The 13,058-nt window shown below is 41.4% G+C and overlaps 1 protein-coding gene and 1 non-coding gene across 5 annotated transcripts in view; both read right to left on the bottom strand.

Moving 5' to 3' along the window:
• Ccpg1 (cell cycle progression 1) overlaps window positions 1–13,058 on the bottom strand; it is a 57,762-nt gene that overhangs the window by 25,542 nt on the left and 19,162 nt on the right. For all 4 annotated transcript variants that reach the window (XM_027411166.2, XM_035443802.1, XM_035443803.1 and 1 more), the window contains 3 exons: window positions 10,685–10,936; window positions 5,045–5,166; window positions 1,674–3,070 (listed from right to left, as the gene is read on the bottom strand). In XM_027411166.2, coding sequence (XP_027266967.1) covers window positions 1,674–3,070; window positions 5,045–5,166; window positions 10,685–10,936 — 1,771 coding nt within the window. The remainder of the gene's footprint in view (window positions 1–1,673; window positions 3,071–5,044; window positions 5,167–10,684; window positions 10,937–13,058) is intronic.
• On the bottom strand, window positions 11,405–11,504 carry Mir628 (microRNA mir-628). The gene has a single exon (NR_105257.1). It is a non-coding gene; the product is annotated as a microRNA mir-628 (primary transcript).

Here is a 13,058-nt window from a genome sequence, read left to right as displayed (position 1 = left end):
TTAAGTCTCATTTCCATTGGCTTTATCCCTCAACTGAAATATACATGCGTATCTTGCAAATCAAAGTGGTCTCTAACTTTCCTCACACTCCGCCACCAGGATTCTCCATTGCTTCACACAAAGACCATGTCAACTACCCTGCAGCCCTCAGCTCTAAGCACTGACTCACATCTCTGGGTTCTTGTGCTGTCACTGCAGTCTTTTCTTGCTTAGCCTTCTCTAACTGGGACAGATGCTGGCATCATCTGTCCAATGGGGAATGAGTCTGAATAGAGATTGCTGGCCAACTAACCAAATAAGGGTCAACAGGCACCCCCCAAACCAATTCACTTCTGGATCTTCTGCTTAGTACCTTCTTCTGGTAATCTCTGAGTAATATCAATATATATGAAGATATATATGAAGTCATTCCAGATACATGCAAATCACTTCCTTTCTACTCCCCTTACACAAGATATAACTGTTTCACTATGAGTTGTTTTAAGTGTATCATGTATCATGTCTCTTCCCTACCACCTCAACAGCTTCTCAAGTGCAGACCACCACAGCTGGCATCACAGCTTGCCAATCAACTCTCCTGGCTGATGCCAGTCATCTAAAAGGCTAGGCACAATCCCACCCCATGACAAAATGCTTCAGAAAGTCTCCATCTCACAGGATGGATACCTGAGGACAAAACAGAGACCTTCCTGATTCACTGCCCCCCCACAAGCCCACCTGTTTCTGTAAAGAAACTTGTCTTCATTTCTTGACACATTTACAAATGACCTTCTATTCCAGTGAAATGACCTCCCCTATTATGTACTCTCTCTTCCAAAAGCTAGTTTCAAAACAAGTTTCAATGCAAGGTCATTTCAACCATGAAGCTTTCCCAACCATCTCCAGACTGCCTAAGGCCACTACATCTTCTTCCCACTGGTACACACCTAACTCCTAAAGAACAAGGGGTTATTCATGTTTCCTTGAAGCAGCCTCCTAACCCTGCTCGTTACAGCACTAGACACCTGCTTCAGGAACTAAAGACATCAGAAACCAGTCTCATTATTTTATAGGCACACTGCATTTATTCATAAAAATGGAACTATGTGACTCTCAATGGTCAACACCACACATTTGCAGTTACAGAGTAAAAAGCTGAAGGACGATACAGTTTTGAAGAACGTTACGGGGCATTGTGGCTCCTGAGCATCCATAACCCTTCACTATATAGTAACCCTTCAATCAGTACTACTCCTAAATTGTCACATAAAACCAACAATGACTACACGTGTAGCAGGTCCTCGTGATCAGAACTGCACATTCAAATCTATTTCTAGCTTCCTAAGCCAAAGATTAAAGGGCAATAATTTCACTTAATTATACAAACAATACTGAAAGAAACCAAACTGGCTCAAATAAGTTAATATACCCTGAACTAATTTTTAAGACAGAAATTCAATCATTTGTTCAAGCCTAAGTGGTTATATAATACATGTATTTTTTTCAGTTTGCAATAGTTAAATTTTAAAACTGTCTTTCAAGTTATTGTGGTCAGTGACAATAAAGCTTGCCTCTTACAAACAGTAACCTTCCAAGAAGCTCAAAGTGATAAGAAAACAAACAAAACAAAAACCCACTATGCAATGTTCCACTGTTAGAAGCTATTATAGTAACATGGTTTTATGTAAACCGACCTGGGTCCGAATGGAAGGGCGAAAATGTGCCCAAAGTGTCTATATATGTATCGATCCAACTTCTCCAAACTGTCATCCTCTACTTGATACTCCTTTATGCCCTTAAGGTAACCTTTCACGGCATCGACAAAGTCAGTGAAGAGCTTCTGGTCATGTCTAAAGACACCATTTGGGAAAAACGGGCTAATGAACTGATCCAGTTCTTTCCAGTGGTGAAAAGTGTCCAGTTCATTCAGTAAGTACCACTGAATCAGCTGTCTGAAGTCATTTATCCTGACAGGACTTGCTGCATTAACAGAGCTACCAGATTCTTGTCCAGCACATTCAAACATGCCCGGAAAAACCCTTCTGGTAGAATGGGTGTCCCTGAAGTCAAACTTGGCCTTGTGCGTATCTGAATTTGCATTTTTTCTACTTTCTTCTGTGTGGCTGGGCTTTTCTCTTCCTCCCTTGCTCTGTGCAGAAGGGCCTCTGCAATTCTGCTTTTGGTTCAATGCCTCATGCAGAGAGTATGAAGAATAACCATAAGCTGTTCTTGGCTTTTCAGCTGCTGCTTCTTTTGAAGGCCCAAATCTCTTACTGCCTTTTTCATCAAAGATATTCTTGGTAGTATCTTTGAAATGTCGGAAAGTAGATTTCACTGAATCTGAGAACTTCTTCAGATTTTCCTTCACCGCTTCTTTCGCCTGCTTGATTTTTTCTTTATGATGTCTCACAAACTCCTTGGTAGAATTCTTCATAGCATCAAATGTTTCCTTAACTGTGCCCAGAAATGTCTCCTTTGACTTGCTCTTAGCCCTGGGGTTTCCTCGGCTTCCTCTCTTCCTCCCTTCGGTCTCCAACTTTCCATTTTGATCCTTTGCCTCAACATACAGTCTTTCCCACAAGTCAGAGCGCTGCTGCTCAAAGGTTAACTTCTGCTCCAACTCGGCAAGTCTCTGCTGTAACAGCACGACTTCCTTCTCTTCAGTCTGCACATTGGGAGAATCTGTGTGGTCCTGTGCCTGGCAAGGACCTAACTGCTCAAGTTCTGCCCGCAGAGCCATCGCTGTGAGCCGTTCTCTCTCCAGGTCCCTCTTCAGCATCTTTGCTTCCTCTAACAGAGTCTCCCTCTCATTAAGGAAACTGTTTGTTTTCTCTTTTTCCACTTCTAAATTCTGCTGAAGAGCCTGGTTCTCCTTAACTAACTGGGAACTTGTGCCTTTATCCTCCAACAATCTAATCTGCTCCCTCAGTCGCCGTAACTCTTCCTGCAGTGAAGACAGGGCTTTCTCTTCCTTCTCCAGAGAGATTCTTAAATACTGGTTTTCTGCAGCAAGATTCTTCTTCTGAGTTTCAAAGGTGACCTTCTCTGCATCGGTAACAGTCCAACACCTCTCAAGGTTTTCTTTTAGTGACTAGATGGGTTTTTTTAAAAGATGAGAAATGTCAAATGCTTGCAAAGTTTAATCTAAATCTTTATCATGTAACAACCATAACCTTTATTACTCACATATATGTATATATGTATATGAGCATACACACAAATCTTCTGGGTGTGCATAAACACTATTAGAAATTGGGAAAAAATGCTCAATGCCACTTGTCATATATTTAAGAAGCTTCTCATTCTCGAAAATAAAAAGGAAACCACAAGGGTCACATGGGAGGAAATGTGTGGCAGGCAGCTCTGTCAAATCAAGAACACTGGTGAGGAGGAAAGCATTCAAACAAGGACAAGCTAGGCAGAACTCCATTGTCTCAAATATACTAAAGGGCTGAGCACTTACTAGCAAACCCAAGGCACCAGATTCAATGCTCATTGCTGCATATAGACACACCATCAGATTAAACACATCTGTAAACTGGAAAAGTGTGGGAAGCTCTTCCATCCTGTTATTACGGGAGCTGTCCTGAAAAGGTGCCTACAGATTCAAGAACTAAGATTTTTCTATTTATTCACTTATTTTGAGACAGGAACTCTTTACATAGCCCTGGCTGTCCTGGAAATCAGAATGTAGACCATGCTGGCCTCAAATCCAGAGATATGCCTCCCAAGTGTTGGGATTAAAGGTGCAGGCCGCCACACTCAACAACTAAGACATTTTACAGTTATCTGCATTTGCCTTCTATAAATAAACAGGAAATCAGCCATTGGTATCTGCATAGCCCTAGACTCAGTACCAATGTAGATTTAAAAATATTCAGAAGGCATCATGGTATGGTGGTACATGCCTTTAATCCCAGCACTAGGGTGGCTGAAATGCTACTTTGTGTCAGTGTGTAAATCCAGAGTCTTCTTGAAACATCTCTGTACACAGATGACAGTATGAATCCTGGTAACATAATTAACTACTTCCCCAAATCCAAGTAAACTTAAATTCAGAAAACTAAACAAACAAAAAAAAAGAGTAGTAGAATTTTACATGTGAAAAACAACTAACTGAAACAGTTGTTCACTAACTCTTCAGGAAAAAAACAAAAACAAAAACAAAAAACCTAAGATTTAAAACTATAGTTTGCAAGATGGCTCAGCTGCCAGGTCTAATGACCTGAACTGGATTCCCTCATACCTGATTGATGGATTGCAGAGAACTGACTCCTGAAGTTGTCTACTGATGTCTACATTTGCACCACGCATGCAAAGCGCACGCGCACGCACACTCACCCCATCCCACCCTACCCCAAATTTAAAAGATCTTTGAAGCCAGGCAATGTTGGCACATGCCTTTAATCCCAGCACTGGGGAGGCAGAGGCAGAGGTCTACAGAGTGAATTCCAGGACAGGCTCCACAGAGCTACCTTGTGTCAGGAGGGAGGGGGGTAATCTTTGAAGTTAGACACTTGGAATCCAATTAGATTTGCTAGCCTTGCAGATCAATTTATAAAATGAATCAGATTACTTCACTCACATGTGTGCCAAGAGAAATTACATGTTGTACACCAATGTAACATGTATAAAAGAACTAAACAACATATCAATGTTATTATTTTTAATTTTTTATGATATTTATTAGTGTTTCAAACTGTCTGTAGGTATGCATGTGGAGGTCAGAGGACAACTTGTGGCTGTGGGGAATCTGTTCTCTCCTACCAAGTGAGCAGGGGCTTAGTAACAAGTTCCTTTACCTGCTGAGCCATCTCACTCGTTCCAATTATTTACTGATCCATCTTTGCTGCAACTGCATCAAAGCAATTGAACTGTTGGCTTCTATACTCTTTTCCTTCTTGGCTTTCTGAGGCTAAGGCTAGTCTTGAACTTGGCCTGATCTATACCACCTCAGTCCTCATGTTCTAGTTCAGGGTTATAGTGTGTGCGTGCACCACACCTAGATCAAACAATTATCTCTACATCAATGATCGTTATTTCTCAATGTTTAATTAATACGCACCTTGGAATCTAGAAAAGACTCTTGTTCCTGCTGGCATTGTGAGAGATAGTCCTTCATATCAGTGAGCTCATCTCTGTGGATCTTTCTGACTAACTGATGGTGCTTCTGAATCTGAATTGTGCCTGAAAGGAAAAACCATTAGGTATAGCATGACTGCCATTACTCAAAACTGCACGAAGCACTCAGTCACTCATCAAATGACAGTGGGTACTAAAGCTCAGGCCAAGCAGATTAATAATGTATGTTAACTCATTCAGCATGCACACAGGAACATTTAAGCAGTTCACTACCCTTCCAAAGAAAAACACAGGCCACTTTAATAGTGATAATAACAAAAAAAAATTCTCATCTTGCTATACTGAAGGTGCTCAGCTTTTCATTGGGATCTCTGAAGTGTTTCAAACCCCTTAATAGAGATAAGTAAGCCATCCGTGTATTTCTTTTCCTATATGTCAAGAGCCAAAGAAAAATAAAAATGTATGTTTCTTAATAATTTTCCTACTAGATACTGAAGTATGGCACAGGAAATCTAACTACAAACATCCATCCTTCTCAAAGCCAAATTCGTCTTTTTTTTTTTTCTTTTTGAGACAGGGTCTTAAGTCATCTAGGATGTCGTCTACTCCCTATTTAGCTGAAGATGATCTTGAACTCCTGATTCTCCTCCCTCTACTTCTTAAAGGCTGAGGTTACTTTTTTAAAAAATATACTTTTGGTGGGGGGGAGGGGGCACATGCATGCCATCACAAATGTGGAGGATAGGACAACCTGTAGGACCTGGCTTCCTCCTTCCCTTCGTGGCTCTCAAGGATTAAACTCAGCTCATCAACTTGGAAGTAAGCATCCTTACCCACTGAACCGTATTGCTGGCCCTCAGAGCCAACTCCTTTAAGAATTCTGCAATAGAGCAGGCCGCTGGTGGCTCACGCCTTTAATCCCAGCACTCAGGAGGCAGATGCAGGCATATCTCTGTGAGTTCGAGGCCAGCCTGGTCTCCAGATCGAGTGCCAGATAGGCTCCAGAGAAACCCTGTCTCGAAAAACAAAACAAAACAAAACAAAACAAAACAAAACAAAAAGAATTCTGCAATAGGGTAGAGGCTGTATATGCTCAGGAAAGGGCCTCTAGTTACCATCTGTAAAAACCTTCAGTTCACTACCCAGTCCTTGGACAATTCCTTCATATTTGACCTTAAATTTAAAATGTTCTTTTGCTAAGACAGACTGTTGTTTGCATGCTCTTCCTACATGCACAAGAAAATATACCACTAAACCAAAAAGCACATCTGGTAGCCTATATAGTGGACATAGCACTATACGTAGAAGTCCAAACATAGGATGTAACAATCCATTTTAATTCCTTCTACAGATCTTGAAATCCACTTCTGAACATCGTTCAATATAGGAGTGGGGATTCGGCTCAGTGGTAGAGGGTCTAGCACCACATCTAGCTACTTTATTGTCTAGCAGGACTCGTCCCCTGGGAAACCCTCTACTTGTAATGGGAAGCAGCTAACACACGTCCTAAACAGACTACCAATGCATAAATCCAGGTGGGAAACCTCACTGTACTAACAACCTCATTCCCCCTTCAGTCCAACACCCAAAGGCCTTCAGCACCAGAATATGGATACAAAACTATCAACAGTTACAGCTGACCTATAACTTCTTGTATTTTTTTTTTTTTACGGTTTGTTAGTTGCTCAATAAACCAAACTTTCCCACAGTTAACATCCCATATTGTCCACTTTAAAAAAAAAGATTTATTATGAATTCATTCTGCCTGCATTTATATCTGCACACCAGACAAAGACACCAGATTTCATTACAGATGGTTGTGAGCCACCATATGGTTACTGGGAATTGAACTCAGGACCTCTGGAAGAACAGCCAAGTGCTCTTAACCTCTGAGCCCCCATTTTGACCACTTTTAAAACACCCTTTTTCCCTATAATATAGGCAGTCTTTGTTACTGTTACAAAAGGAACTATCAGAGTTTCAGTTGCTGTAATGTTCTACATCGTAAGCTTTCTAAAAGCCCATTCAAGGGTGACTCGGTAAGCTCATGCAGCTGTGGACTTCAATGCCTATTTGTGCTATGTAACTTCACATCTAGTTACAATTAGAACCTCTGAAGAGGTGGACAGCCTCTCCTGTCAATACCTCTATCTCCTGAGTGTGGAGAGATGAGAAGAGCAGGGATGGATAAGCACTTCAAGCATGTATTTTGGTGTTAGCATTCATGTAGATTTTTATCTTTGCTGTTTTTCCTTCCTAAAATTCAGATGTACTTTTAGAATCTGAATCTTGTCACACAGCTAGAGCACACTGTGTACTATCCTTTGCTTTCTCTTCTGGTACAGACAGGAAACCCCACACTTTTATGGAGCCGAGACTGGCTGTGCTCTGAATACTGTTAATAGCAGGTGGCTGCTTATGGAGATTGGAGAATGGCTCTTAGTATGGAGCCCACTGCCCAGCACTGCCCAGCTCACTGTCCTGTCCTATAAGTGAGGATGATGAATGAAAGGCCTCTGTAGTCAGGGCTCAGATTTACCATGTACACTCATTTCACATACTGTATCATCCAAGGTTCTTATGTTGTAATGAGGCTAATATGAAAATGTATAGGAACGAAGACAATGTGTTAATTTTGTTAAAACTAGCAAACAAGGAAAAAAAATTCTTGGTTTTAAAAGAACTATTCTTCACTGTACTTTCTAAAAAATATTCCAAAGTCATGCAAATTGTGAGGTTTTAGTGTAGTCTGTATTAACATCAAAGTTAATATTCAGCTCTTGGCTTTTAGTAAGAAAAAAAGATTTTAGACCTTTTCCCTTGCTTCCTTCATGTTTACCTGTAGGGAAGCAAAAACACACATAGAAACACTGACTCATTGGCTTCACCCTTCACAGAGGCAAGTGTGCCTTTCCACCAGCCCAAAGACCACCTCAATCTGAACAGAGAAAACACAGTTCAGCAACTCTGACTTTACCAAACATGGACTGCCCCATCATTTTATTTCAATATCATGCTCTCTATCAACTACTTTTACCACAATCATGAAAGAACATATTGTTGGAAAGAACTACCAAAATGTAAAGTTAACTGTAGATTATGTAGACCAAGAAAATTAGTAAACCTAAAAGTAGTTTACATAGGTAAACTAAGATTTGTCATGTTGCCAGGCATGGTGGCACAGATCAGCAGGGGGGGTGGTAGAGGCAGATGCAGCTCTGTGAGTCTGAGACCAGCCTGGTCTACATAATGAACTCTAGGCCAGCCAGAGATTCACAGTAAAGTCCAGGACAGCTGGGGCTAACTAGAGAGAACTTGTCTCAGACAACAACAACAAAAAGAACTGTGAACTTGATGAGATGTGAGACATTTATTTCTGAAGTACATTGTACTCCGCTAGGCAGACATGGCAGTACAGATCTGTAATCCCAACACTCAGAGCTCAGCCTGGGTTATGGAGTAATACCCTGCATCAAAACAAAACAAGAATAAACTGAACTAGTCTGCAAATCCAAAAGAAGAGAATGGGAAGGCTTAGTTCTCAAACTATAAAAATACAGACCTTATGCTGGCAAGATGTCAGGGACAGGTGGTTGTAGTGTAAGCCTGCACACCAGAACCCACATAAAGGATAAAAGAGAACTCCAGAGATATCGTCTATCACATGCCATAGCACATGCCATGGCTAAAGCTTCCAAAAAATTACAGGACTTAAAAGAATCAGTGAGATGCTCTTTTGTTTTTCTTTCTTTCTTTTGGTTTTTCAAGACAGGGTTTCTTTGTTTAGTCTTGACTGTCCTGGAACTCCCTCTGTAGATCAAGTTGGCCTCAAACTCATAGAAACAGGAAGGCAGCAATGGATGTCACAGAAGGACCCCTGCATCCAACCTCAAGGAATATCTAGGTTTTACTGTAGAGGGGCTAAGCCATGACAGCTTGCCAACATCTGTATGACTGTTTAGAATGATGAATTAGAAAGCTATAATTCATGGCTAAGTGTCCAGAGAAAGATACTCATATACATACACTATTTAGAAGTCATTTACCAAAAAAAAGTCATTTTACCTAACAAAATAGTTTATTATAGACCAGCTATATAAAGATTTGTAACTATACTAACAAAAGAAGGCTCCTCAAAGTAAAAAGAATGAGCACTAATTACTGAACATTTCAAATGCAATGGTTTTGGTTTTTTGTTTTTTTTTTCTTTTTTTTTTTTTCTGTAGCTTTGAAGGCTGTCCTGGAACTAGCTCTTGTAGAACAGGCTGGTCTCGAACTCACAGAGATCCGCCTGCCTGCCTGCCTGCCTGCCTGCCTGCCTCTACCTCTGCCTCCTGAGTGCTGGGATTAAAGGCTTGCGCCACCACCGCCCGGCTGTTTTTCTTTTTTCAGATAGTATCACAACTACTCAATGCTGTCCTGGAACTCTTGGCAACTCTCCTGCCACATCAGTCTCTCAAGGGCTAGGATTGTAGAGGTGAACCACACCCTGCCTACCACAATGAGACTATTTTGCTGGAATTTAAATACTATGCAACAAATTATAGCAATCTGTCCCAAGGTAAGCAGTTCAGATTTGTTTTTTCTGTGAACCCAGGGTCTTAAGTTGAGACTCTCATGTCTAGGTCTCCTACATGATTACATATATGCCACATCCAACTTCAGATTTTTATTTTGCTTTAGACAGGGGATTAAAGGTCTGCACTACCACTGCCCAGACATCTTTATATGTTTGTTTTTTTTATTTTAAGTGCATTGGTGTTGAGTCCCCTGGAACTGAAGTTACAGACAGTTATGAGCTGTCATGTGGGTGCTGGGAATTGAATCCGGGTCCTCTGGAAGAGCAGTCAGTACTCTTAACCACTGAGCCATCTCTCCAGCCCCCATCTTCATGTTTTTTATGAGTGTTTTGCCTGCATGTATGTCTGTGTACTATGTGTAACACAGTGCCCTAAAAGATCAGAAGAGGGTGATTCTTTGTAACTGGAATTACAGATGGTTATGAAACAGCCACCACATGAGTTGGGTGCTGGAGATTAAACCTGGATCTACTGGAATAGTCATTAGCTATGCCCTTAACCACTGAGACATCTCTCCAGCCCTAACTCCCCAACTTCAGATTTTTATTTTTTATTTTTTGGTTTTTCCTATTGCTTTGGAGTCTGTCCTGGAGCTCACTGTAGACCAGACTAGCTTCAACACAGAAATCTGCCTGCCTCTGCCTCCCAAGGTGTGCCACCAACACCCGGCTAACTTCAGATTTTTAATCTTCCAATCTTCTTACTTAGAAAACAAAACAAACAAACAAACAAGCCACAAATATGCATGCTAATAGTCCTCACTCATACTTGAAAGTCTGATGTAGGAAGATCATAGGTTGGAGAACCAGCCTGATCTTGTCTCAAAAAAAAACATTGTTAAAGTTTTGTTTTGGGACAGGGTGTGGCTATGTTGCCTAGGCTAACGTCAAACTCCTGAGCTTCAGCAATCCTCTACTCTGCCTGAGTAAAGTAGCTAGCTATATATACAGGCCATAGTACCAACCCCAACCTTGCTTCTGTGTGCCATTTTGCCTTGCTGCTATATGCAAGTGCCTTCTGCACAAGGTGTTTCTAAAACTTACCATAGAAATGTCCAAATCCCATGCTGACAGCTATCACCAAAGCCAGGATAACACACTTGTTGAGACCACCACTAAAGTGGCGTTTACTCGGCTCCTTGGAGGGTTCATCTTCTGGCTCGGCAAGTGGTGGCTCCTCAGACTCTGAGACAGAAACAGTCTTCTTCCTGTTGCGGCGGCGTCTTGGGACAGGGCTGGGCTCATGGCTGGTGTCATCGCTACTGGATTCCTCATCACTAGGCTGAGATGAAAAGACTATTTTAAAAAGAAAAATGTTGATATTTAGGTAAGTATTCTCCAAAAAGGCTTCCCAGTAAACTATTTATCAATGATAGCCTTACATGCCCCCTTTTAACATGAAAAGCCAAAAAGAGAAACACAAGCAAGATCACACTGCTCATTTACCAACAGCAAACCAAACAGACTGACTGTAGTTCAACAAGGGTTACCCCTGCCTATGCCTGACAGGCTCCTCCTCCAGCTCTTCCCAAAGCTCTGTCCTTCCTCACCTTAAGATCTAGAGCAGTTACTCATTCTTGTAGTCTAGTTCAGTCTTACAGACAAAACAAACATTTCCATTAAGTAAATTTCCGTTAAGTAAATTTCACAGCTATGTGAAGGGACAGGACGTACTTGTAAGTACTTCCTGGTCTGGTACAATAAATAGGTCTTCCAGGTCCCTATCCCACCATGCAGGTCCAAAGCACCAACCACAGTTTGACACGGGTTCCTGAAGTCAGGTGAGCCCTTCCCTTCGACTGCCACTCTTACCAGAAGTCTGTTGATTTTACCCTCTAGTAAATATGTCAGCATGAGGAAGCGACACAACAGCTCTCCCCGGTGCTAAGGCTCAATCTGCTGCTGCTGCTTCATGGAAAGGATAATAAAGGACAAACTGAGGAAGGAAAAGCCCACAAAAACTCCACTCCAGGAACACTCCCCTGAAAATACTACTAGCAGCTTTTTGCATGTCACTTCACTCTGTTCCACGTTTTGATGAGCACTGGGTAGTGATCTCTACCGGCCAGTTAGAAGGAAGGGTAAGATGTGGACTTGAATTCAACACCAAGCTCCAAAACCATACACACTCATGCACCAAAAATGCCAGCCTTACAGAAAACAGGCTGTCCATGCCACAGGAAAGCTGGGTCTATCTACATCAGGCAATGCTTTCTAAAGATCAAGTGTGGAGGATTCAGTTCCTATTCACATGACAGCAAAGACACACCATCATATAGCCTAATGCTTAGTGGCACGGGGCCACCGAGAGAAAGAATCACTGTGTCATGAACCTCAGGCCCAGCACGGGTCTGATTATTCTTGATTACTGGTTTTCCCAAGATGGCATTGCCTTAGCTGTGAGGTACATTTCTTAGATAAAAAGAGAAAGGAAGATTTAAGTCAAGCATTGCATAATATAAAGGCATTCAGATCATTGCTGGGGCACTAAAGTCACTTTCTGACAGAATCACAGTAAGTAAATTTAACAGCAAACTTTTCTCTAAATGTCCTAAAAAAAGTCTCCACACCTTCATGTATCAATACATATATAAACAACCTACCCTACAGATATTAAGGGATTAACTACCTAATGCTTGCATCTTAAACTCATACACGGAATAGTGACACTATCTTGGCCCACGATCCAAGCAGCAAGGGATGCGGAGGCATGCAGTAAGCTCGGCCAGCCTGTTTATGGGAGCTCTGGGATCAAGACTCTCTAAAGCACTCAGCATCGCAATAGTAAATGTACTAGGCCCAGCTGAGAAGACCCTCGCATCTGTCACGCCACCTTGGAGAGCGAGCTGGCTAGGAACACGGAGTTTCAGTGGATCATCCCATCCCCTGATGCATTCAGGGATCTTCCACAGCTTCTCCCACCACCTTTCTTTTGTGAATAAACAGGAAAAAAAATGTATAAAGCTTTATTGTAGCTAATAAAGGAAAAACCTGAAAATACAACTTTCATCTGTTAACACTGTTAATCTCTGTGAGATTAAAACCAATGACTGTCTCTTTAGAAACATACACAACTGGGACTTCTCTACAGCCACCGCCTTTGCCTTCTGAGAAGGATGGTCAATGGAAGGCTTAAACAAACGAAAGCTGTGTACCTACTAGAATCATACAAAAACATGAAGCTGAAAAGCTGTAAGGAAAAAAAGAATGGGAGAGAACAGAACCAAGCAACTGAGATTAAATCATCCAATGGTGCCTGGCTGTATAGCATTTTATTTTTATTTTTATTTATTTATTTATTTATTTATTGGTTTATCTGTTTATTTATTTATCTATTTATTTATTTATTTATTTATTTACAGGGTTTATCTGTAGCTTTGGAGCCTCGAACTCACAGAGATCCACCTGCCTCTGCCTC

Source organism: Cricetulus griseus, chromosome 4, assembly GCF_003668045.3.
Source record: "Cricetulus griseus strain 17A/GY chromosome 4, alternate assembly CriGri-PICRH-1.0, whole genome shotgun sequence".
NCBI classification, from domain to species: Eukaryota; Metazoa; Chordata; class Mammalia; order Rodentia; family Cricetidae; genus Cricetulus; species Cricetulus griseus.
Note: the sequence above shows the minus strand (reverse complement) of the source record. Positions and strands in the feature narration are given on the sequence as shown.